Source organism: Rutilus rutilus (assembly GCF_951802725.1).
Source record: "Rutilus rutilus genome assembly, chromosome: 6".
Taxonomy (NCBI): domain Eukaryota; kingdom Metazoa; phylum Chordata; class Actinopteri; order Cypriniformes; family Leuciscidae; genus Rutilus; species Rutilus rutilus.
Genome location: NC_140214.1, coordinates 22,108,983 through 22,136,741, shown reverse-complemented (window position 1 = coordinate 22,136,741; position 27,759 = coordinate 22,108,983). Strand labels below are relative to the sequence as shown.

Here is a 27,759-nt window from a genome sequence, read left to right as displayed (position 1 = left end):
GAAATAGAAACGGCTGGCAAATTATAGAGAGCAGGATCATGTGTTTATCAGCCTATTAAATTGTCATTAAAAAGCCGTCTCTTTGCTACGGTCCACACTCTTCCTGTCATATTGAGTTCAGTCCGACTTGACAACCAGCTACGTCAAAGCCCGCTTTGAAAGGAGACTGTTATTGAGAGGCTCTGTTTGGGGACACTGAAGCTCAAGAGTGTTACCCTCTACGATAAACAACTTCAGTGTGTCTGTACTGGGCTTTGGCCATGGAAAGTCAATAAATCTCTGGGGGAATCTCAGTTTACAATAGGAATTTTGTGTTTTTGTGTGTTTTCATCTACTGGATATAGTGGTAAAATGTCTTTTTTTAGGTTATACTTTATTTTAAGGTGTCATTGTTACAGTGTAATTATATATTTAAGTTCTTAGTAATATTACGCAACTACATGTACTTACTATAGGGTTAGGGTAGGATTAGGATTTGGTTGAGGGTTAGTTGCATGTAATCATGCATAATTTACTGTTATTACTATGGTAAGTACATGTAACATGTGTAACAAGGACACTGTAAAATAAAGTGTTACCCTTTTAAAAAAAAATAAAAGTGCTTGTTTTCCACAAAGAGTTAGTTTTCCTATCTTTGAGCTTTTAGTTTTATAAATTATCACATTAAAAATAACATGAAAATTGGATAAAATTTTGAGGTTTGAAGTGCTGGAAAAAGTGTGAAGCACATGAAAGCCCTTGAAAAGTGCTTGAATTTCACTCTCAAAAGGCTGAATGAACCTTGAGATGAATAATGTAAAAAAAAAGAAAAAAGAAGAAGAATTCTACTATTTCTGACTCAATGCCATGTTTGCAGTTAGCGTTACTGCATTAAATCTTGGTGAATGTTGGTGATTTGTGTACTGAAACGCCTTCTATAACTTCGTTTATGGCACACCTGCTGGCAGTGTGAATGCAACCAGGAAAATGGCCCTAGGGGAACATTCAGCTCTCAGGGAACCACCCTCGTGGCTATTCCTATAACTAAGTTCCTATAACTACCTTTTGCGAAAGCCCCAAATGTTTCTCCTGGTTTCCACGTCAGCGCCGTTTGATGTGTGGTTTATAACACAATTCTGCACCGAATTTGAATGCTTCCCAATAGATCTTGCTGCGATGTTATTAATGTTGCGGCGAATTTAAACGCTTTCAAAAATTCTACCAGTAAAATTGTGAAATCTTAATACAATTTAAAATAAAAAAAATTCTATGTTAATATATTTTAAAATGTATTTTATTCATGTGATGACAAAACTGAATTTTCAGAAGTCATTAGGTTATGATTACTCCAGTCTTCAGTGTCACATCTATCAGAATCATTCTAATATGCTGATTTTGTGCTCAAGAAATATTTTGTTGAAATGTTGAAAACACTTGTGCTTCTTAAAGAAGTGTTGAAACCGAGATATATCTGTATCTGTTTTCAGGATTTTTTGATGATTAGAAAGTTCAAAAGAAACATTTATTTTTTTACATTTATATACTTTTGTACCATTATAAATTTCTTTCTCAATTTAATGCATCCTTGCTGAATAAAAACAAAAATCACAGTGACTTCAAACATTTTAACAGTAGTGTACTACAGTAATTAAAGAATTTTGATAATTTGTCATTTTGATTTGTAATTAAATAATCTTAAGGCCCCCTTCACAGTGGGCCCAGGCTCCCTGGTTGAGAGCCACCGATTCAGAACTGATTCATTTATTTTATTTTTATTAGTATTAAGTATTAATTTAGCTTTGTGAACTGTTGGAGATTTCCATTGATTATTGTATTTCATACCCCAGTGTCTCTTAACTTATTTTGACAGATAAGTGACAGCAAGGAAATGTAATTTCCTCTAAAATAAGTATATGTTACTAAAAAGGGAAAACTGTGCAGGTACGTTTCATGTAAGTTTCATGACTTCCAGAAGTAAATCCTGGCATCCTGAAGCTGGCTGACTGTTGTTTATGCATTTCATACACTGTACTTCTTTGTATTTTTGTAAAAGGCAGTGACTGTCATTGTAATGTTCTCTTCTCACACCCAACAACAGCTTTTTGAGTAACTGGCTGGGCAAGCAGGACCAGTCCATTGTAAACAGTGTGGGTTGTCCCTGTAAATCTCACTCTCTGAATGTTTTTCCAGGTGCCACCTCTCTAGTGCCCATCTGTAATGAATCCATGCTGAAAAGCATTAACCAGAGACCATTGTTCTGATATTGTGAGGAAATATAGAAGTGTAATGCATTTACGAGGCTATATTGTGGACACAGATTATACTGCTTTAAATGTCATGCATGGCCATAGTCAGAGTTTATATGAGGTGAGGTTGTGGTGGACATCCTGGAGACTCGTTCTCTGTTGTTACTCTGCTGAGACACAGAGAAGACAAGGCTTTAATGAGGCCTGCTGTGAGAGAAAGAAAAAATGGAAGAAAAACAAAAGGGCCAAAAGGAGTGAGAAATAAATTCAAAGGAATTGGAGAATAAAGGAGCGTATTGCTTATAAAGTATATATATATATAAAAAAATTCTCCAGTCCAGCCTCAGAATAACTCATCTGTTGACATAATTATCATTAAAGAGAGGGAGAGTAAGCAATAGAGACATTAAATGATTATTTATTCATGTCACTCCAAATCCATATGATGTCATTTTTCTATGGACTGAAGGAGAAAACTTTTGAGAACTAAATTTTTGTGTAAAAAAAAAGTGCTTTAGTACAGTTAAGTTTACAAGATTTTAGTTGCTCAGGCAGAAAGATTGTTGTTGGTTAGTGTGGGTCTCCAATAATAGACTTTCAAAAATCTGTCATCAGAGCAATAAGGGAAAGTTAGTTCCTTTCCTAGGGAGTGATTCAGTATTAAACCTAAGCTATAAGTACTACAGTTCAATTATGGAATCTGTGTATTTGAACAGCTCTCTCTTGAGTAAACACACTTTATAGGGAAGAGAGGCAGAGCGCAGTGTGTTGTCAAAGAATGCTAATAGAGTGTCTGTGCACTTTCATCACAAGCTCTTTAACAGCTTCCAGTGATGTGGCCCCTTTGAAGATGGCTTAAGAACTAAATTTGATTACACAGGAGACCTAAAATGCCTGAAGCTTAGGTATTTTTTAGAACCGCATACCAGCATTAGGCATTACAGCACTTCATTTTATTTTCGGTTCGTATTTGTTTGATAGTTTGTGGTTTACTGCTGGCTTAAAGACTCGTTTATGCATTTTGTAGTTTTCAAAATTTCATGTGGTTTAGCTGTACCAAAGAGAAGTTAAAAGGGTAACATGCTCATAAGCTAATAAGAGATATGTTAAACAGATTAACTAAGAACAATTAAATCTGATCAGTGATCGCTTTTAACCACCATTAAAGATACTACCTCAATTTTGCTGTCAAAACTGTACATCATTCTTTTTCTTTTGTGACCTCTTCAGTGATAGAACAATTCTTCCAATTAACTGTTTGTTGTTGTTGTTACTGTTTTGTCTTACAAAATACTCTGTTTCCAAATCAATCAGTAGAGCATGGCTTTAGCAGTGCCAAGTTCATTGATTCGATGCATGAATTGAAAAAAATGTATAGCTTGAATGGAATGTAAGTCGCTTTGGATAAAAGTATCTGCCAAATCCATAAATGTAAATATAATTTTATATATTTATATACTGAAATATAATATACTTCACCCTGAAGCAGAAACAACCTTCTAGCATTCCCCTTGTGTTCTCTGAAGAAGAGCAACATGTATGTGGTTGTAGACAACTTGCATAGAGGCTGTTAGTTCAGTGTTGTTTATAGCTTATGCAGTCAGCCCAAACATGCGGTAGCATAACCTAGGGTCTCATAGACTTTCTGTATTTTGATTGATCTAAATAAGTGCCTTCTCTCTCCCACTAACCCACTTTTGTCTTTTTACTCACAGGTGGCTTTCACATTGGACTCTTAAACATCTGATTCAGGCCGGTAAAGCAAGATAAAGAAAGAGAGAGAGGGTTGAACATCTGCTGAACACATCAGCGGAAGGCTGTCACCAGGTGGGCTGTATGCTGTGGCTTTGGAGAGGAAGTCAGAGGACTTTTTCATGCCCACAGGCTTCGGCTGTTCACAGGGGGGATGATCTGGAGCACTGCACACAGGCCTATCATTAGGCCATTGGGGCCCATGCTAAGGAATGGATAGTTTTGCTGCTAAATGTTATAGTGCAACTTCCCTTTAACTATGGGGCACCGGTGAAGGATTGGTATGGAAATCCTTTTTTTCCTTGGAATCAGCTCAAGCAGCAGTTAAGGCTAAGCAAAGCACATTTTATTTGCTTTTTAGGATTGATGTACTTTGACATTTTTATATAAACGTGTCTTCATAGCATTTATTGTTTTTAGTTGGCTAGCAAGATTTATGAATAAACAGAGACCATGGCGGCTACCTATCGCATAGTCGTCAGTAGCATAAACTGTTACAACAGCGTTGTAATAGACCGTCGTGTCCAACACACTGTACACTACTGTAATGGACCCTGTGGTGCACTAAAACACGGACTGAACTGCACAGTGGCTCACCGCAGCACTTGTGCTGAAGTTCTTGATACCCCCATATCCAGAAACTGTTCTGACCAGCCCATCACTATTCTTGAGTCTAAAACATTGGAGAACAGCAACACCGTGTCTGGGGCCTTCTGTGACGACTACCACCAGGTCGTCCCCAGAGTCAAGAAAGGATCTGCCATCCAAAGCTCAGCAAGCCTCAAGGATATTACAGGGGAAGCCATTAACCTGGCCAGCGGGAAAATCAAGGAATTTTCATTTGAGAAGATCAAGTACTCTGCCAGTCATGTGACTTTCAGAAAGGGCCGTAAGGTTCGGCCAGACTCCTTCAGCAGGAGATCCACTGATCTAGACATAATCTACGGCCAGTTCACAGGCAATGATGAGAACTGTCCTCCATTTGGCCTGTTTCAGAAATCTGTACTCGAAGAGCATAAGCTAAGTCGCAGCGCATCCCTGGAGCAGAACCTAAACAATGTAGCCACGCTCTACCTGAATAGCCTCACAGAGGAGAACCTAATTACCCGCATACTTGAGAAGACCAAGGCTGACAGCAGTGCATCAGGAGAAGACATTAAAGCCTGTCTGGACATTCTCCTCAAGTGCTCTGAAGATCTGAAGAAGTGCACGGACATCATCAAACAGTGCATCAAAAGAAAGTCAATGGGGGGAAGCAGCGATGACTCTGGGAATCCTGAAGTCATTTATAAAAATGTGATGGCTCGTCTTTCCAACTATTTGAAGAGGCTTCCTCTTGAGCTGGAACAGGGGCAAAGTGTGAGGCAGGAGCACAGTGAGCTTGCCGAACTAGTTAACAGTATACACGGGCTGCAACAAATTCCCTTCTCCCCTATCTTTGGCAATGAGCAACCTCCGCGATACGAGGACGTTGTTCAGTCTCCTCCGCCCACAAAGCCTCGGACTAAACCCTCCCAGCCTGAACCTCCAGATAGCTCTAGGGATCTTGCATGCAACGTGAAAGCCATTCAGAGCCTCCCTGGTTTGTCAGCACGTACACCTTCATCAACTAATGGGTTCCCACATGGCAGTTTAACTTCAGCTTCCAGTAGCAGTTCAACACCTTTCAACTGCCATCACACGGTTTCAACCAGCCGACCGGACACATTCTCTTCCACAAACTCTCTTTTGTCTAGCAGTAGCGAAAGTCTCTGTAAGGATGCCATGGAGACTCTGTATATCGAGGAGGAGGATTCAAATGTGGGAAGGATGCCTGACAGGGCAGTTAAAGGGGATGGGAAGCACAGCTGTAGTCTTTCAGAGCCCAGACCTTACTCCAAAAGAACCACTGGCTACTCTGAGCTTAGTGGTGGTGTTTCAGATAAACTCCATGAGCTTAGCAGAAACGGAACTGTGTTCAAGCCTAAAAACGACTCCACTGTCAACCAGATGTACTTGCCAAAAAGCACAGATTCCAGACTATTCTCAAGGTCAATCTCACACATTAATAAAGGGGGAGCTGATGACATTGATAAACTTTTGATGGACCTGGAGTGTCTTTCCCAAAACATGCAAAAGGAGCCTCCACTGCCCCCTAAACTTAAAAACTGTGCCCAGCAGACAGGTTCCCCCCAGCATTTAATTGGTAACTCAGTGGCTAAAGATCTGCCCGTGGTGTGTTTGTCTAGACCCTCTGTGGCCAAGCCACCCGAGCCAGGGGTTGAAGCCGCTGAAGAGGATGATGGAGCTCTGCTGCTCAGGATTCTTGAGAGCATTGAGAGCTTTGCTCAGGAGCTGGTGGAGAGTGGAGCTGGGAGAGGAACTCAGTCTAAGGAACGAGAGGTCATGCGTCTTCTCCAGGACACGCTGGCCAGCACTAAAGCAGAGGTGGCTCCACTCCCACTTCCTGTGCCTTCGTCTGAGACTGCACCTACACCTACACCAACACCCTCAAGTGCACCTGCTGCCATACAAACACCTGTTTCTACTGTGAGGGACACAGGCTCAACACTTCTCATTCAACAGACGCCCGAAGTCATCAGGGTGAGTTCAGCTAAACTAGGTCTGTGTAAGGTTTCCGTAAGTTGACATACCTGTAGCTCTTGCCGAATTTGTGCAGTGTGCCATTTAAAAAAAAAAAAAGTGGCAAAATGTTAACAATTAGAAGAAATAACAGTAATAACTTAAATTTTAATGTTTCAATTTTGATGTACCATTGATGTTGCCTGTTTGAGCATCAATGGGTGTTTGCAGCCGTTTATGATTGTGTGCATGAGTCTTTCCATTGTCCTTAGTGGCTAAGCTGGATTTCAACATCATTGAGCTACGTTGGGGATGAAGTCAAATGCAAGGCAACCCAGAGACTCATACATAAATATAACAAACTACTACAAACAGTCTGATACTCAAGGAGGCAAAACATAATATTATAATATTAAGAACCAATGACATGTATAGTTGTACAGGATAATTTGAGTAAATTCAGTTATTTTGTCTTGTAGAAGATATGAAAATATCTTTCAGATTCTCCAAGGAGTATTTATTATATAACCAGCGAGCAGAACTTTGTATAGCTTACAGATATAATGGAGGTGGAAAATCCATTTTACCATTAGCTGAAGCACAAAATTATAGCCTTCATAAATCAAATTTCCTCTCTAAAATACTGTGGCATGTGCACAAACTGGGAAAAGGCTTTCTTTAGGGGAAGTGAAATTTATCATCAATATAAGCAATATAAGCAATATAAGCAGTGAAGGGGCAGCTGGCCGATTATCGGCCTGGCCGATATTAAGCATTTTTATGGTTATCGGTATCGGCCATTTTCAAAACCGATTTGCCGATAAAATTTATTTCAATTTATTTCATTAATTTTGAAACGCGCTATATTTGGCTCTGACGCAGCCACCTCTGTCGGAACTCACCACTCTGTAGACTAGACCAATGTCCCCGCCCATCTGATTTGTTGGGAGTCACGAGTCCGGCCAATCAACGCGGAAAGCTGAAGGCACTGAAAGTTTTACACTCTCACACCGAAAGCACTTGCTGACTGGAGCTGCTTCACTGATCACGCATCAGTTGTCTCTCAAAGTTAAGGCAGCAGCAGACTGCTGAAGTTGCAATAAATCACTACACTGAAGTTTCAAAACACCTCAATATAATAGGGCCCTGTGATTTCCGCGATGCAGAAAACATGGGACGGAACCGCAGAATCCAGTCATAAAAACGGAATTTACTGTATAAAGCGGAAAGTCACGGAATTTGTCAACTTTTTGATGCATTAAAAAGCAGGTCAGTACAAATCAAATCGAATTTCAAACCACAAAAAGACTATTTAAATGAAATGAATCCTGCGTTATTATTATTATTATTATTATTAATGTTGTTGTTATTAACAGTTCTCAGATTTAAAGATATGTTTAAAAGCATTTAAAGAAAGTATTTGTCAAAACCCCTTGTTATTCTATATTTTGACATTAATTTACATTTTTACTCTAGGCATAGGCTATATAATGGTTCAAAATATCGGTTATCGGTCTACATGATCTGTAATAATCGGTATTGGCATCGGCCCTGACAATCACATATTGGTCGACCCCTAGTTACCATTTTTGTATTTTAAAAGTCTGTATTTGTCACTGCTAACTGGTCTTTTGGTTTGATTTCAAATAGATGCAATTTAGTCAGTTGATTATGTCTTTTATTTTAGTTTACTTGATGATTTTCATTTAAAACCGTTGTAGTTTCCCAGGTTGATTTTTGTTAAAAAGTATCTTATAGCCTTAACATCTTACCCCTGAGAAATAAAGCGGGTTGCATAAAAGCTTGTTGCAGTTAACTGTGGGGTCAGTATCATGTGTCTTTTGGAGCTGGCTGTCACCTTTAGTCTTTTTTATCTGCACATCCATCATGTTGGGGAGAAGAAAGCACAGTTTGTTATACTCTAGTCCAGGGTTCTTGGGTGAGACTCTGGCACGTACTGGACGTACTTGTTTATATGTACATGAAATGTGTAAAAAGGTCTGAAAGCTTCATAGATGGGCACAACAGCTCTCAACCCCCCCCCCCCCCCCTTAAAAAACTAAGTCATCATCTAGTGCAAGTCTCGAGAAATATGTTTTAGTGTTTCATGACACATTTTTACTAACTCTCAGCTCTCTGAAGTGTTGTCAAGCTGTTTATGTCCTGTGTCAGTCATCCAAGCACATTTAACCCTCGCTCTTTATGTGTCCTGTGTTCTACCTCTCTCCCACCCTTTTTATCTTTTCTGTCACTGTTAAATCCTCTCTTGTTTATTTTCCTGGCTTTGTAAACCAATACCAGCTCAGGTTCTATCTCGGGCCTGCTATTTATGACGTTGCCATGACATCTGTCAAGAGTGGAACCCCCTTAATAATGGGGCTCCTCCTCCAATCCTATTTCTGTACTTGCTCAGCGCATAACTAAGAACACTTAAGGTTGGATGAGCCGCATACTTGTGCACGAACACACACGTACACACCCCTAAAAATGCCCTGATGGCTGATTATTTAGGTTTTGTTGACATGTCAGATAAATTAGCACATGTATGCTTCCCCAAGACGCCAAATACTAGAGGTTTTATCTCGAACAAGGTTGAATTAGTTCACGGTTAAAGTATGCAAGTCATCCTTTGAACATTAGCTTCATTTTAAAGATATGAGTGTGAGATGTTTAGTTAGAAAGTTGTTTTCATAAAATGCACGTCCCCCAGTAACTGTCTCTCATTGGTCCACATGTTATTTTGGGATTGAGTTGTGATGCTGTAGCCATGCAGTTGGTGTGGAGGACACACAGTCCTTTTTCGAGAGCGCTGGTAGTTCATAGCAAGAGCAGGCAGCAGGGGTTTTGGCACAGACACTGTTAATGGTGTTGATTTGCCTAGGGCACTTCTCCTCCTCCTTGTCATCCACAGACAAAGGTGTCAGGAAGACTAAATCAGCTTTCTCCCCGCCTACTATTTCATTCCGCTAAGAGACTGGCTGTCGCCAGAAGGAAAACGGACCCAGTGTTGCCGTGGGGGTCACGGCTAAGTTTGGGAATAGCTTTCTGCTAACCCGATCACCTCTCTGACACCCGAGGGAGCAATAAAAATAAGCGCGCTACGCCAGGAGCCCTGCCCACTGCCCCATTTAAACACAAAGCTGCCAATCACGGAGATCAACAAGGCTGCGGAAACATTAGACCCATGCGTTCTCCCTCTGAGCAGTTGTGTCATACCTGTTTGCTGTTTACGATGGGAATCTAGGGTCTTGTTTTTAACACGGTGCACCTGCAGTGCTTTTCTCGTTCCATCTCATTTTGTTCATGCATGTGTCATCACGAACACAAAAGCATTGAATCGATCAAGATGTGGCCCATCTGTCATCTGTCAGCATCTAGGGAACCAGCTCCAGATCTAACAGTTGCTGTTGTGCATTGCTACAGGACCTGAGTGTGGTCTTTTTGTTTGTGTGTCTTTTTCCGTCTCATGGCTCATTGCTAGACCAAACAACAGGTGAGGCTGAAAGTGGACGCTCAACGGGTTTGGGCCTCCTTGCCTCTGTCTCAGAGCTGACAGGGTAATCTGTTGCTCCGGATGCTGGGGCTAGTACTTCTCTCTTGAGATTGCTTATTTACTGCTTCCCTGTCTTTCTTGGTTTCACATGTGCGTCATTGTGAAACCTATGAACTAAATACTTCATGTAGGCGATTGTGAAGATAATTAAAATGAGTTTTCAATGGCTTATGAAATGAGTCGTGGCCACTAGCATTTATTTGCACAAACTTATGTTGTGTTTAGTGACCATAAGCCTTTAACCCTTGTGCATCATTTAAAAAAAGTTACACGTAGGTACATAGTGGACAAAAATGTCTGTGTCAAAAAACTGTCATAAAAATGTGAAGCTTGGGAGCACAGACTTAAGTTTAGCCTTATTTTAAAGAAGACCCTTGGCAGATTATTGCTGAAGTATAAAAATAATAATAAGTAAATCCCCCCAAAAAGTTATATAGGTTTAAGTTTATGAAAATGATTTATGAACATTATTTTATATAAAATATATATTTTATCAAACAAGTTGAACTCTAAAACGGCTATAAAATCAAAGCCATAAGTCTATATAAGTTGTGTTCCAAATTTGAGGTTGATATCTCAAAAAATTGGCTTTTGGTTAGATTTTGTTTGGGCGCAGTAACAGATTTTCCACGTTGGATGTCAGCAAAACTCCACTGGTGCACACAGTGATTCGATTTTAGATTTGCAGTTGAGTTTTTCTCTCTCAATATTACAAACACACACATGCACACACACACACACACACACACACACACACACACACACACACACACATACACATACCAAGCTCACTCTGACATCCATACCAACACACCCACACAATTATCGTTGCATAATTTATACAAATGGCTCTATAATATGCCGAAGCAGAAAACAGGAATAAAGCGAGTATTTGCTTTATAGGCCAAACCTGAAAAAATGGCACCATCTGGTAAAAAATAGTAAAAAAATAATATTTTGAAGCCTTGCCAACAGAATGAAAGCCTCTTAACAAAGATTGCATAATTTGATAGTTAAATGGCCCTGGGATTCAAAATTGCAGTTTTAATGGGTTTCAATGGGGACATTTTTGTCCAAAAGGCGCTGAGAGGAAGTATTTTGTGTAACTTGGAATGGCGGTGAAATAGTAAAAATCCAATAAAAATACACACCTGTGCCAAATTTTGTGCAGTTAGCATTAACACAGGCAAAGTGATAACAAAATTAAAAAAAAACTGAAAAAGACAAAAATGTCCCTAAGGATGCACAAGGGTTAAGAATTATGCAAATCAGGAAACATTATGTGATTTAAAAAAAAGAAAAAGTATGATTTATATATTGTTTTGTATCTATTTTTTACATTTAGATTAATCTCTAAGGTAAAAATATATATATTATACTGATCTTAAAATTAAAGTGAATTTCTTCCTGTTAAACTTTTTTCATACTATACATTATAATGTTGTGCTTTCCACTTGTTGCATTTGAAATGGTTGATTTTTAGTTTGTAGCGTTTTAGTTTTAGTAAGACAAAATAATGATCAGTGTCAGGCATGGTTGTGTGACAATAACAATGAATGAACTGAAATATTCACGGTGCAGTGCTATTACAGCACAATTAGTGCCTAGTTTAACCTAATCGCATATGGTTTGTGCAGGGTTTTGCACTGAAATTCCATGTGAAAAAGTGGTGCAACTGTTTAGTGCATGCACCCCTCAGATTTGAGGCTTGCATGTAAAACCTTCCTTCTGTAAGCCTAGAGACAGCTCTCTCTCCATGTTGGACTGGAGACCTTGCCCTGTTGGTTTGACCGCATGGTGCAGACAAGGCAATATGTCCTTCACTGCACCTGTCAGGAAGTGCTGTTAATCTCCATGGTGACAGGGAACACCCTGCTTGGCAATAAGAGTGTTACAGTCAATATAAATCAGAAGGATCTCTTCCAGGGGCTCAGGCCAACTAGTCATGCTTAGAGCCACAGACACACCACATTGGGTCACCATTGGCCAGGCCGCATTTGAGAGCGAGTCGACATGACACCTCTGTTATATGAAGAGAAGTGAAGAGAAACTACAGAGTGCCCTCGTGTTTTACTGGAGTTTAGCATTTAGAATGTGTGTGAGAGTGTGTGAGTAAGGTTAATCCAGGCATCACCGAAACATTGTTCTGATGCATTTATTTATGTATTTATATCCTATTGTAGTATTTATTACTATTTTACATTAGCTTTTGTTTTTATATTTTCAGTTTTTTAGGGAAATTTTAGTAATTTTGTGCTTTTTGTCATTTATTTTCATTTTAGTGTTCTACTTTGTTAGTTTGTAAGTTTGTCATCTAACACACACACACACACACACATTGATTATCTCACTTTATACCTCGCTTTATGAGCATCGTGTGAGGTTCTGGTTATGTTCAGATGTCTTTGACAGTTCTGGCTTTTCACAGTAATTCTGAATATACTAATTATGCATTATATTATGCTATTTCCAGCCATGCCAAGGACACAGTCATAAAAACTCTATTTCTTACTGTACTGTAATTAAAAATAACACATTGCTGGTGTAGCCATCTCAGTATTTTGCATCATTAAAACCCATATTAAATCATCAACCTCATTCAAACACATACTAACATCTGCAGATAACTGAGACTATGAACTCTCCGAAACGAGGTTAAAATGACCATAGAGCAACACTTTGGTGAGGCACAGCTGAGTATGTTAATGATAATGACAGGATTAGAATTTTTCACACAGTTCACTTTGTACAGCTGTAAATTAGGTTTGTACACCTGGCAGTCAAATACATTTTCAAAGTACATTTCGGTCTTTCACAGTCAGAATCACTCAAGTTTCGATCACAAGTGACAGTGTTTTTTTGCTCACTCCCTCAAGGACAGAATAAAAAAACGGAGTGAGTGAGGGTGCCTGTACGCCTTTTGTGTCCACCTTCTTATTTGCTCAAATTGTTTGCTTAGGGTCAGCAGGGAATTACATCACCGGCATGGCTGCCCTGCACTGAGAGGAAATGAAATCACAGCTGAGGTTTGAGCCAAGAAACTCCTTTATGTGCAACATCCTCCTGTGAATCACTGCCTGTTGCTATTTGTGAAGAGTTTCCAATACAAAAAAGTAACAGAAGAGGCTATAGCTCTGGTACGAAAACACATACAAATACATGGCAACAAGACAGCAGCCTCCTCAAAATAACAGTTTGTATCAGTCTTAGCACTGATAGAGACCCCCAAGTGATGTCAACTTTTTCCCACGGTTTAGGATGTCTGAGCTGCTAATATGGTACTTAAGCCTCCATTTGTGTTGGGGGCTGCTTAAGTTCTTAAGCTGGCATGGGGATTTGACAGAAGAAAAACAGGAGCTCTGTGTATCTTCCTGTAGCATGACCATCAGCACTGAACAGTGGCTCCCTATTTTTCAACTATGAAACTGTTGCTCATTCATACTCTCAAACTATTATTTAACCAGATTTCTTGTGAGATGACCAAGTTTTATGTGATTTTTACAGCTATTTGTCAGAGTGATAGTTTTGTAAGATATTTTACAGGAAGAACACAGTTCTGTGTGTGGTTTTGTGAGTGTTTACATCACTATCAGTTTAAAAATATCAAGACACTAGTGGTTTCTTTCGTGTTTGTTGAATTATGTATGAGTTCATTTAAATGAGATTGCTTTTGTCAGAGAATTTATACTTAAACAGCTTTTCTGTGAATCTACCAAACTAAACCTTCAGAGTAATTTATAGTTCTAACTGAACTCTGAAATACCTCTGGAAATTGGATAGTGAATTGTTGTGAAATTCTTCAGAAATATTTCAGACAAATACACTAGTTCAATTCAGAATATAGATTTTTATAAATGCGACAAAAAATCTTTGTGAGGCATTATTATTATCAAATCTATGCTTAGCAAAACTAGCCTACACTTAATTATCTCATGGATGTGATCAAAACTATAAAATATGTATATGCAAAAGAAAGTTTGGGGTTATTATTTTTTTATTGAAAGAAATTAATACTTTTATTCAGCATGGACACATTAAATTGATCAAATACACACACACAGATTCCCCCAGGCTATTTGCCTTATGAACAGTTAAATGTTCTCCCCATGTGCAATGATAAATATGTGCAATACCACTTATAATTATTTGACAATAACCTACCTCTTTTATTCCATTGCCTGTGAATTCTATTCTACTCTGCTGTATATAGCACACCTGTACATACAAATGCCTATTTTTGTTTATTTATATATTATATACATATGTGTCTTATTCATCTTTATTCTTTATTTTTTATTTTACTCTCTGTGTACTGTTGTTGTCTCTGTGTACTGGAAGCTTCTTCTGTCACCAAAAACAAATTCCTTGTGTGCACATACTTGGGCAATAAAGTTCTCTCTGATTCTCACACACACACACACACACACATACACACACACATACACACACACACACACACACACACACACACACACACACACACACACAAATGGACACGGACACAAACGGACACGGACACACACACACACACACTGTATACAGTTACATATATGCCTTTATTGTTCTGGCAGAATGTCATGGGGGGTGTCCAGTAGTCAGGCAATGCTCTTCACTTTAACATGCTGTCTGGAAGTTGTTTTCCAAGAGATTACCCATTATCCCGTGAACTGTGTGAAAGACAAAAATCTCATTTATAATGCAGTTTCGAAACCTTCCAGACTACTCATGTGCCTTGCATTTGAGTAATCAAGAGCAATGTCACTTTTAATGCCCGAAGCTCAGCACAAGTACTTATTAAGAGACAATGAATACAGGCATGCTGAATTAAAAAAATGCAGTTGTCATTGAACAGTGTTAATGGCTGATTTTATCAGCTCGCTGAGAGGGAGCAGCGTTTTAATGGATTCTCATCTCATCATAATGTAACCTTGTCTTGTCGTAGCGACGGTCACATTAACCTACTTAGATGCTTGCAGAGTTTGTTGCGATACATAAAATCGGTGGTGAACAACAAGCTATATTTATTTGAAATTAGTCTGTGTATCTTTAGAACAATTAAAAAAATGATCTTCTACAGTTTAGAGATCTCCAAATCACGGCACCTGAAACGTCGACGACTATCCAAAAAAGGAATATGTTTGAATTGGAGGAAAGCCTTTGATTTTGGCAGTGGTTTGTCTCTGTGATTAGTGTTTTGTCACAGTGTTTTAGCGGGATCCATGTCACGGAGTTCTGATGTTGGTGGGTATTTTTCCAGCTGGTGCTGCTGGTGGGAGTGAGTAGAGGGGAAGAAAAGAGCACAAGACAAAAGGGGAATGGGAAGTAAGGTCTCAGTAAGCACTACAAGATAATCTGACCAGAGAGTGCTTGCAATGAGGTGGCCACAACAGACACAAGGACTTATGTTCCCATGCTTTTAATCCTCAGATAATGACTAGCCAGACCTGAAGAGAGTGAGTGAAATATTCATTTACTCTGACTCAGCTTTGGAAATTGTGCTTGTGTGTGTGTGTTCATGGCCTCCAGTAACCACATTATTTTTATGTAAATCTGAGTCGTTTACTGTATGGTCTACAGGCATTAAGTTCACTGTTTATGGATTTTTATTCAAGAATCATAGTCTGCCATCTAGTGTTGTAGAAAGAGTTCGCAACATGAACATAGCTTGTACACAGCATGTCATGAATGGAAAAAGACAAATGTTTGCCGGCTTGCATCACAAGGTGTTTTTCCAATAAGCCGCATTTGTTGCGGTTACTCACTCCTGACTGTATTTTCCACCTGTAATCCAGTGTAGTCCATGGAATTTGGGAGGTGTTGGCCAATGAAAGCTTTATCCTCGTCAGAGATTCCATCTCCCCACAGACTCACTCTTCAAAGGCTAAATTGCCCTAACCAGACTGTATCCCCTGTCTAGAGATGTGACAATGCATTTTATGTTGGAACTCTCTAATCTTTTATCCACATAAAATGAGGTGCGTAAAGTTCCTGAACTGTTTTATAGGAGTTGGCAAATACAGTGAAATGATAAATGGACAGGGTGCGTGGGCGGATGAGACATTTCGGAATCCTAGGGTTCGTGACCTTGTGTCTCCTGGGTGGTAAATGGCATAGCTTAAAATAGTTTTAACAAGTCTAACAACCGCTTTAAATGTGGCACTAATGACTATGACTGTATGAGGTGAGAGACACATCATGTTTCAAAGCCTCTGTGTTCAATCCAGGTATTATGCTTGACATTCACATGGTTTGACTGATATAGGAATATCTTGGTTGAACTATGGTCACATTATTTGTTCTCTGTATCAACCTGTATGAATGTTCCGGTGAAATTTTTGTGCATTTGTTCAAATTATGAATTTTAGAAATGTTCCTATGGATATGAATCAATATGTCATTTTTTGAAAGGGTTAGTTAACCCACATTTTTTAATTGTCATCAATTACTTCACCCTCATGTTCTTCCAAACTTGTAAGACCATATTTAAAGAATTTCTCAGTTTTCGAAGATGAAGGAAAGTCATACAGGTTTGCAATGACACGAGGGTGAGTAAATGACTGAACTACCCTTTAACTTTAGCACACAGATACAGTACATATAAGCTCATTCCCCCATCTGCTGGTGAGGACTATAAGTGCAGCAGGCCTCGGCTCATAGCAGTTCTCATGTACCTTACGGTTATGATAAACATATGCCTGTTTTTAATTGTGTATCTTTCCTGTTTATTTCCAGTGGTAAATTAGTTTTAGAAGACAGGCTGTGATACTTCCAGTTGCACCTGTTGATTTGAAAGACACAAAACTTTGAAAAAATGCAGACATTATATTTATGCATATTGAGCTATGTTTGATTATTCTGTGATTCAGAGGCCTATATATGCTAAACACAGACAGTCTGATGTGTTTATTTATACAGGAATCACAATCATGAGAAACAATGTACATTAGTACAACAGTAAGTGATAGGTATCAAACAAGTTGTTCTCCATTGTTTAAATTGTATTTGTTTAGCTAAATCCATGTAGATTGTTTTGCTGTTGTTAGTACCTCACTTTTTCTCTACAACATCATAAATGTATAGGTCAAAGGAGGATGCTAACGTGGTAGATGTGATATGTCCGGGATAGCTACAGAGCATACTACTTTAATGGTCGAGTACATGCAATGAAAGTACAGGAATTTTTGGTTCACTTTTAGCAGTTTGTGTTGTTTATTTTGTAATGTTCCGAATTTATCTTTTTTATTATTATTATTATTTGTTGAGTGTCACCGTTGTTGTGTTTTGTATGTCGAGCATTTATGTCTTTGCATCATTAGGTGATAGAAGAAAAAAAAAATCTTGTGTTGCAAGATGATGTCACACCTTTCAAAGATAAATCTGAGCAGCTGCTTTACCATTGTGAAATATCCATCTACAAACAATTAGGAATTTGCAATAAGATATTGGTAAATCTTTATGCTGAAATAACGCTAATAATAGTATAGTTTGACCAATTTAGAATAAGCCAATTAGCCTAGCCTATTTTATATTCTAGATTGTCATTGTTTTAACAAATGTTTTCATTTGTCCCACTTCTGGCTTGGTTAGATCAGAAATTTTAATATGAATATACAAGGTCCAAATGGAACACTAATCACCATTATGGTGACTTCAAAACAATTACAGTACTGGACAATATAATTTCTTACAGTGGCATGGTTACAGACAACTTTATAATGTGAATTCACAGTAAAGAGCAGTGTACTGTGATGTCAGCATAATTTTGCTGTTGATTAACAGTAATTTGTAATAAAATTACCCAGCATGCATTCATTTCATTGTAAATTTCTGACTACATTAATTAATACTCTTTAATCCTGTAAATTGCTTTTTTAAAGATTTTTTACAGTGCAGAAACAAAGCTGCCTCAATACAACCTTCTTATTTTAGTATGGCTTTATTTGCATTTTTGCCAAAAGGTTTTCAAGATCAGAACCTTCTTAACAGTTTCACTGCTCCCCTGTATTTTGTTTTCAGGCTCTCTGCTTATTTGGTTGTAAAAACGTGAGCAGGGCCTTTGGCCAGAACCTTCAGGCTGCTCTGACCTGCCCTGAAATAGATGGCAGCCAAGTGGTAAACAACAGCATGTGGAGAATACATTGAGCAAGAGCCACAAACACAAGGCCACCACAAATCAATTGCAACAATACTGCATGTTCGTCACCTCAGTCAATTACCAAGAATTCATCTAAGCTTGGAGCTTCCAAGTCACTCGTTAATCTGTCCTGACAGGTTATTCACATTCCTACCCCACATTCCTGCATTGTTTACTACTTTCCAATCAACAGTCTTTGATAATGTATCCAAATAAATCAAGTGATGGAGTATTATAATGACTAATAATTGATGTAATGAAATGGAACATTCAGAGGCCACTACTGAAAATGCCACTACAGTTCTTAAAAAAAAAAAAGAAAAAAAAAATCACAAGACTTCTTCAAAACAGTTTTCAATAATGATTTAAAAGCATTTACTGTAGGAAGAGTTTTTAAATTAGGGATTCTTTTAAGCTCATTCCATTCTTTAGTTGCAAAATAGGAAAAAGCTGATTTGCCAAACTCCGACCATATCCGAGCACTGAAAAAAATGATTTGTTGAATTTACTAAAAAATGTTATGGTAAGTGGTTGCACACAATTGATTTAAGCTACATTTAAACAAATGCATTAAGTTGAACTAAAATTTAATAAGTTCAACTTAATGCATTTGTTTAAATGTAGCTAAAATCAATTGTGTGCAACCACTTACCATACATTTTTTTAGTAAATTCAACTATCATTTTTTTCTGTGAGATACATTTTTGTTTCTGATCTGTAAGTATTAGATCAAAATCAAAATAAAAAAATACAAATATATGTAGTAATTTACCTAACAACATCTTCATTATGAAACAAGTAAATGAGTTTTCCTTTTCACATATAACGATGACCATCCTAAATAATTATATAAAATACAATGGTGAGTACAAGAGCCGGTATTAATCACAAATCGTAGAAAGGCTTTTTTTTTTTTAATAGATAAGTGCATGCATATAAATTACATCACAGTAATCAAACATTGGTGAAATGGCTGTATGCACAATTTTAATTCTGGCCTTAAAAGGAAAACATTTTTAAATTTGAAAAATAAATCCCAACTTTTACTTTTACTAAGTTAGATAAATGAACATTATAAGTTTGTTTGTTTTTTAAATAGAGGAATAACATTTAAGTGTAATAAATCCATTTGATATTTAATAAGGTAATTATTTAAGATTCTATTTCAAATGCATTTATTTTTTCTTATGTCATTCCTTTATATATATATAAAAAAAACATTATTTATGTACTAATGGTATTTTTTTCTTTTCAAAATAAATGTTCTACTTTTTCCAAGTTTAAAAAAAAAAACACTGTATATTGATATATTAAAATATGAATGTAATTATTAGTTGCAGTATATGTATTTGACGCATGAAAACATAAAAAAAACCCTGACTAAACTGACACTATCAGAATATTTAAAGTACTGCTTGTAATTCCACTTCCACAACTTGAGGGGTTGATTTAACATGTCCTGTCTGGCACTGAGTGTGTAAATACCCGAAGTCGTGTCTCTCTAAATGAAGTTCATTTAGAATATTCTGGCTTTTGAAAAGCTGTCCCATCCTCCATGGGCCCAGCCTTTGTGAGCTGTCATTTTAATGGCACTTCTTTCAGTGCTCCCACTGTGTGGCTTTTCATAGAGGAAATCCAGCTTGGAATAGAATAGGCCCTCATAAAATCCACTTCCTCAATTCAACGCTCTGCCGAGTGTGCGTGAGGAAATAAGGCCCCTTTCATGCCCCACATTCCTCAGAGGGACTCAGAAGTCCAGGTAAAGGGTTATCGCTATGGTGATGGCATTTGGCACTTCTATTTTCAAGCGCTCAGATTCAAACAGTGGTGTGAGTGTGTGTGTGTGTGTGTGGTGGGGGTATGGTATTTGTATGTGTTTCTAAAGTCTGCCCAGTGCCTGCTGCAGAAATAAACTGCAAATTAGAAGCTTTATCTTTGGGGATCGTTTTACACACATGGCAGTCGCTCCTGCGTCAGAGGGAGCGAGGGGAGGTGGGGGTGAGGACGAGATGGGCTGTCCAGTCCTGGTGCTCTCTTTCTGCACTGCAATGGAGAGAGATAGACGGCCTCTGCCATCTGCCCCCAGTCACTCCAACTGTTTGGGTTCAACATGATATAACAGAGTTATATGTGTAGAGACAGGCTTATGTGCTATGAACACCAGTTTGCTTTAATACTGTGTGTAAGGCTAAAAGGATGGTGTTGATATTAACAGGATGGTTGTGTTATTATTATATAACTCAGAATAGATCAGGATACTTTTTAGTATAGTTATTTTAATAAATCTGGTTAAAGAAATTAGAATTGCATTATTTAATACCTAATGCATGAAATATTGGCCTCACACCAATCAATGTGTTCGTAAGTCTCTATGAACAGGCCTCACCTGAAATTCAGAATCATATATTGCAATCAATGCCTGTCTATACGAACTTGCAGCATCTTGTATTTGGGTTTCGTCAGATTTTCCTAGCATCTTGTGTTTGCTTAAGAAAAAATAAGTTTTTGGAAAATATTGATAATGTTTAGTGCTAATTCAGTGCTATTAATAAAAAAAGAAAAAGTCAATTTTTTTAATCCACGCCCAAAATGCGTAACACATCAGTGTATATAGAAATGAACAAATCCATGATGGAATAAAAGTGATTAGCCAGAAAATGGCTTATGATAAGTGATATAGAATTACAACATGCAATATTGACTTCTTTAAAACTAACATAATGATTTTGCATTATCTTCATCTAGGGCATTTTTGATTTTTTTTTTTTTTTCTCAGCAAATGTTGACACAATTAGATTTAATTGTTTAAATTGATGACTCAACATATGCATTTAATTTGATACATTTTTTTAATCAGTTGGCAGGACCTTATAGCAATTCATTGTATGGTGCTAGATCCTAACATTTGTTACACAGTGTTCTGGTGTTTAAAGGGTTAGTTCACCCAAAAATGAAAATTCTGTCAGTAATTACTCACCCTCATGTTGTTCCAACCCCGTAAGACCTTCGTTCATCTTCGGAACACAAATTAAGATATTTTTGATTAAATCTTAGAGTTGTCTAACTCCTCCATAGGCTTCTAAGGAACCGAAACTTGCTGGCCCAGAAAATGTATTAAAGACATCGTTAATATAGTCCAAGTGACTCCAGTGGCTCAATCTTAAGTTTATAAAGCGACGAGAATACTTTTTGTGCGCAAAAACAAACAAAAATAACGACTTTATTCCACTTTTCATTTCCTTCTCTCTGGACCTCTAGTTGGTTCGCGTAGTGTTTAAGCGTAGAGCGTCTGTGTTACACGTCACCACGTAGGCTCACTATTGGCCGACGCTTGTCATGTGTGATACGTGGTGACGTGCAACACAGACGCGCAGCGCTTAAACACTACGCAAAAAGACTCGAGGCCCAGAGAGAAGGAAATGAAAAGTGGAATAAAGTCGTTATTTTTGTTTGTTTTTGCGCACAAAAAGTATTCTCGTCGCTTTATAAACTTAAGATTGAGCCACTGGAGTCACTTGGACTATATTAACGATGTCTTTAATAAATTTTTTGGGCCAGCAAGTTTCGGTTCCTTAGAAGCCTATGGAGGAGTTAGACAACTTTAAGATTTAATCAAAAATATTTGTGTTCCGAAGATGAACGAAGGTCTTACGGGGTTGGAACAACATGAGGGTGAGTAATTACTGATAGAATTTTCATTTTTGGGTGAACTAACCCTTTAATGTCGTCATGTAACGCAAATTGCAATAGTCTTTTCATCCCTGTTGTGACGTATATTGAAGTAAAAAAGCTTCTCGAACAAGAAAAAAAAAAGTACGGCGGGACTTGATTTTGTCCATCGGGAATTGATTGGATGGTTTTGCTGTTGCTGTGATGTCATGTGAGTGACAGGTTGTCACGCCCACGCCAGTAAACCTGTCATCAGAGAAGAGATGTTGCTGCATGAGGGAGGGGGAAACATTTTGATTCTAGATTATGAGGACACATTTGAAAAAAAATATGTGCACGGATAAATAATTTATTAAAGGGTTAGTTCACCCAAAAATGAAAATTCTGTCAGTAATTACTCACCCTCATGTTGTTCCAACCCCGTAAGATTTTCGTTCATCTTCGGAACACAAATTAACATATTTTTGATTAAATCTGAGAGCTGGCTCACTCCTCCATAGGCTTCTCTGTTATTGAAACTTGCCGGTCCAGAAAGTTAGTAAAGACAATGTTTAAAATGTTCCAAGTGAATTCAGTGGCTCAACCATAAGCGACGAGAAAACAGCGCAGCGCTTCTGGGTTGAACGTCAGAACGTAGGCTCACTATTTGCCAGCATCACGCGCATGACCAGCGTCGGCCAATAGTGAGCCTTCGTTCTGACGTACAACCCAGAAGCGCTGCGCTGTTACACTACGTGAACTCACTCAGAAGCCCACACAGAAGAAAATGAATAGTTGAATAAAGTCGTTATTTTAGTTTTTTTTGTGAACAAAAATATTCTTGTCACTTGATAAACTTAAGGTTGAGCCACTGTAGTCACTTGGACTATTTTAACGATGTCTTTACTAACATTTTTGGGATGGCAGATACAAATTACCTAGCAGCCTATGAAGGAGTGAGCCAGCTCTCAGATTTCATAAAAAATATCTTAATTTGTGTTCCGAAGATGAACGAAAGTCTTACAGGGTTGGAACAACATGAGGGTGAGTAATTACTGACAGAATTTTCAGTTTTGAGTTAACTAACCCTTTAACACTGCAATATTCCATTAAAAATCAGAATTGACTATTTTGATTTCACAGTGACTTTAAAGATAACATGCTGGTTATTTATTTTTCTATCTATCCATCTATTGCTTTATCTGTCAGCCTCTATCCATCTATCCATCTCTGAAATGCAGGCACATTTGTCCTGTCCTCTTCTTACTGTTGTCTCGTCTCCTCACTTTCAGGAAGGATCTAATATAACTGTGCGCCTCCTTGGTGCCCCATCCTCCTCCAGTCTCAGAGTTCTGTGCTGCACTTGCTGTGCCATAAATCAAAGCACTAAGCATAGCTTTGAAAGCTGAAATTAATCTCTGAATAATTGCTTTCAGGCAGCTATGCAATTTTTCTAAGCATTTGGAGCGAAGAGCACCTTCTGATTGCACCGAGGTACCCATCACTGTCACACAGCCAATACCAAACGCACATTGTGACGTTATAATGTTAGTGGGGTGCAGGGGTAGAGGGGTGTACTGCGCTTCAGCTGGCAATGGCATCCCAACACTGTGCAACTGAGACCTGCTGAAAATTGATGGAATGAAAACATTATTATTCCCACAAATGCAACAAATTTAGCTGGATTCTCCGGTAATTCGACTAAATGTGCCTCCAATAAGACCAATACACCATGAGTATTTCCAAATCCTAGAAAGCCAGTGCACTTGTAGTGGAAATCTATCTTCTAAAGGTTAAGAAGATCATTTTGATAGGTCATGGCTGTGGACGGGTGACACCCGTACATCACTCTGATACCTATGGAATCCCACAGAACTGATTTGCTGTTAATTAAAGACTCGTGGTGCTGGAGTGTCTGGGATGATGGGAAGGAGACAGGTGTGATGAGTCCGGCTCCTGTCAGTGCAAGAACATACTCAGCACCTGCAGAGCCATCGAGAGGCCCGGGCACTGTTACAGCACGTCCTAGAACAAGCTGGCTGGCATAAGCAGGCAGACAGGTGTGACTCTGAAGTTGAAGCGGACGGCCGTAGAAGTATTAACTCCTTGCTCATAGGATTTCCCAGCATTGCACAGCTCTGCCTGTCTCAGCGAATCCACTCATATGCTAGCACTGACAAGCCCATCTCTCCTTTAGCACCCAGAAACGGTTTCATAATCCAAATATAGGCTGTGACTATTTACCTGTGGTAAATATTTACCTGCTATGCTGTTATATTTTGTTTATATTAATAATATTATTTAATAATTTACTTATATTGTTTAAATTATTATAATTGCAGCCTTATTACCTGTAGTCTGGGAAAGACCAACTAAACTAAAGTTGAATGTTCCTCACTCCAGCTGAAATATTCTAGCTGTTCTGATAGTATGATAGTATTAATTCTCAGCTACAGTTGCATGCACACGGCTTGAAGTCAAAGAGACTGCAATATAATAATTAGTTATGCCAACAGTGGAGGGGGAAACACACTTAAGGTCTTTAGAATGTAACCCTGGATCCAGAGCGAGTGCCGCTGGTTCCACAGGCACCCACTAGGCAAGGTGACACTCTTGTATTTATATTGTTCTGCAACTGAGGACAGGAAAGTCCTGGCCTGCGCTAGTGTTTCTAGGAATTCTGCCATAATTTGTCAGGCATCGTGACTTGTAATCAAGAAATGTAATCAAATAAATTACACAAACCCATAAGATTGCTAATATAATGTGTGCGTGATCCTCATGTTGTAAGTCACATCGTAAGTTTGGCCTGTTATGTAGAACATCTGCTGGAACACTTCTGTGGTCATTTATGACACTTCTTGGTGACACTTTATTTTACAGTGTCCTTGTTACATAAGTTACATGTACTTACCATAGTAAAACAGTACATTATGCATGATTACATGCAACTACCCTCAACCAAATCCTAATCCTACCCTAACCCTACATTAAGTACATGTTGTTAATTAATATTACTCAGAACTTAAACATATTACACTGTAAAAATGACACCTTAAAATAATGTTACCCAATTTTGATCTTGCATTTAGAATTTTATTATATAATAATAAATGCATTAATCTAAGAATAAATAGTTTATTATTAGCGTTAAAGGTCAGTTCCGTAAATAATTGAATGGTTGGATACCATACGTTAGCTTGGTGTGAGGAACCAAAAAGTTTATCAAATACTTTCTGGTTTGCTTTCATTTTAACAAAAAAGTAAATTTACCTCAAATGTTATAAATCGCAAAAATTGGATGGTACAAGACCTGCGTATGAATGCGATCACTTAAAAACTAACTTTTTGCTTTGACTAAAGAGATATTACAGTGCACTCTGTCACCAACAAGCTGAACATAATGAAGCATGAGCACACAAAGAGCACACCAGTTTATGTAATTCAGCTGCAATAGAGTTAAAAGAAGTGAGATCAAAGATCAAAAAACAGAAATGAAATATAAAAGGATAATAATAAGAATGAAGAACAGAAAGAAAATGAGCTTATTAAGAGGTAATAATGACAATAGATATTTGATCCAGAGAACATTGTTTTGTAATATTATAATAATGGTGAGACTGGAAAATGACTCGAGCGGGATCTGAACCGTCGAGCTGTCGTCCGCACAAAAGCACCATCATGCAACGTGTTGGCACACGTGAACCGTCCATCAGGCCTTGTCCCTGCCTGAACTTCACTTAAAAAAGAAATGGAGGACTAGAATTTCTAGCTCCAGCCCTGTCCGTAGTGCAGCCATAGCGCACATGTTCACATGCACCTTAATAGTGGTTAAGTGCTCATAGTGCTCCCGTGGGGATGCAGGTTCTGTGTCATTTTGCCGTAGTAGATCCCTAGTGTGCTAGAATACAGTGTGAGTCAGAAGCATGCTAACTATAATCTGGTTCTGAGGTTACTTGTTTCATGGAAGATAACTTCATTAATGTTCTATTTACAGCAGGTTTGTTTTTCAGACTAAGAATTGGCCAACACAAGAATAAGTATTTAATTACATGCACTTGGAACTGTGCATGCATCTCTTCTCTTCCTCCATTGGCTAATGGTGTTAGCAGCAGGCAGGCCTCTTTATGTCTCTCTGCCCACAGAGGAATCTTGATGCGTTTGATATTCTCCTAACAGCTGCCGGAGACAGAACGGGGAATGCTGGGATTGCTATGTACAAGTGAAAATGTCAGGAGGCCTCCTGTACAGAGGGTGTTATTTATAAGGCTTAAAGGAAAGCGGAGAAGATCTGCTGGGTGTTAGAGCTTAGTTACGCAAAGAAATCAGCTCCATTACCTTTGCTTTTTTTTTCTTCTTAAAAAGTTGGTTGGTTTATTTGTGCAGATAAAATGTAAACATGGCACTGATTAACGCAGCTGTCTGTCAATATAACCCACACACCACCATGTGTACATTTCTGGAAAGATAGCTGTTGGATAATTTATAAACACAGACACTAGGTGTCACTATACTTATTTAGTTCTCTGTTTTGTTGTTCACACAGGTATAGGGGATGGTAGACTAATGTTTACACAAACATGGACTTGATCCCAGGCAATGTTGGAAATAATGAGTGTGATATTGTTTCTCATGATCACTGTCCTTAAAGTAGACATTTGTTTATTGTGGATATTATTAATAATAATATTAATTACAATAATTAATAGTACATCATATTTTAAATTAATAATAATAATTGATAATAATATTTAAAAAAAAATCCTGGATCAAGAAAATGCTCTCGTAACAAAGGATCAGTGTCTAGGACTGACTTCTGGTATCCTCTCTACTCATAAAGCTATGATGTAATCCTAGTTTGGTTAAATCTACTCCTGTGGAAGTTTGAGCTAATGAACCTTTTGCTATGACAACTCTGTGACCAGCTTCAAAGAATGGAACAGTCCAGGGTTGGGTCAAATTGTCAACGGGTAACTGTATGAAGAATTGGGCCCAGGTCAGTCTATGGAAACCAGGGCCTCAGCAAACTTCCAAGGGGGCCTAAAGATGATTTCTGTAAGAAATATTGTGATTTTTTGCTGTTGTTGTTGGTTTAGCTTTTGATTGTTTTGATTCACCTCCTCAACAAGTGTGTGTGTGTGTGTGTGTGTGTGTGTGTGTGTGTGTGTGTGTGTGTGTGTTTGTAGAAGAATAAAAACCTGTATATGAGTTAGTCTAATTTTAAAAGTGTGATTTTTAGACCTGGAAAAGTCATATCAATTAATAAAAGTTGTATGACTCCATGGGCATTTTTAAGTTAAATATAGTTTTTTCTAGTTATGCAAAGCTCTGGAAAGTCTTGTCAGGAAGAAATTGAGTCAAAAGAATATTTTTAAAAATCCCTATTGTTTCTCCTTATCCAGTAAATCACGAACAGCTGGAAAAGTCATGGGGCCTTCGAATGTTCTTGTAGTGCACCAGTTGGGTTATGTCTGCCTTGAGTATCAAGTTCAGTATCAAGTTGAGTATCGGTTAGTTTGAAACTTTTTAGAGCAGAGAGGAAGCTTTGTGCACTCCAGACATCAGTGTTGTTATGCTCTGGGTGCAGTGCCCTAAAACGCTGCCCTATTACTCCACTCCCGAAGTGCACCCCATGAACTCTTGGGAGCCATTTATCACAGGGGCCTGGCCCTCCAAGCAATCTCCCCTCTCTCTCTGCCTTCCTCTGCACATAAACAAAGTCTTGGTCGAGCAATTTGAACTTCATCAGTGCTCTGGCTAACTTTAGCCTTTCTGTTTGGGGGTGGGAGGGGGCTTCCATTCCCATAATACAACTTGCTCACCCCTACGGACATTTGACACAGCTGATCCCCCTCCCCTCCATATCGGTGCATTCAGCCCCCTGC

The 27,759-nt window shown here is 38.3% G+C and overlaps 1 protein-coding gene across 1 annotated transcript in view; it reads left to right on the top strand.

Annotated features, from left to right (window-relative positions):
• Nucleotides 1–27,759, top strand: part of ppp2r3a (protein phosphatase 2, regulatory subunit B'', alpha) — a 79,302-nt gene that overhangs the window by 40,889 nt on the left and 10,654 nt on the right. The window contains exon 3 of the mRNA XM_084410884.1: nucleotides 3,941–6,560. Within this exon, the coding sequence (XP_084267010.1) occupies nucleotides 4,431–6,560 (2,130 nt within the window). The 5' untranslated portion in view covers nucleotides 3,941–4,430. The remainder of the gene's footprint in view (nucleotides 1–3,940; nucleotides 6,561–27,759) is intronic.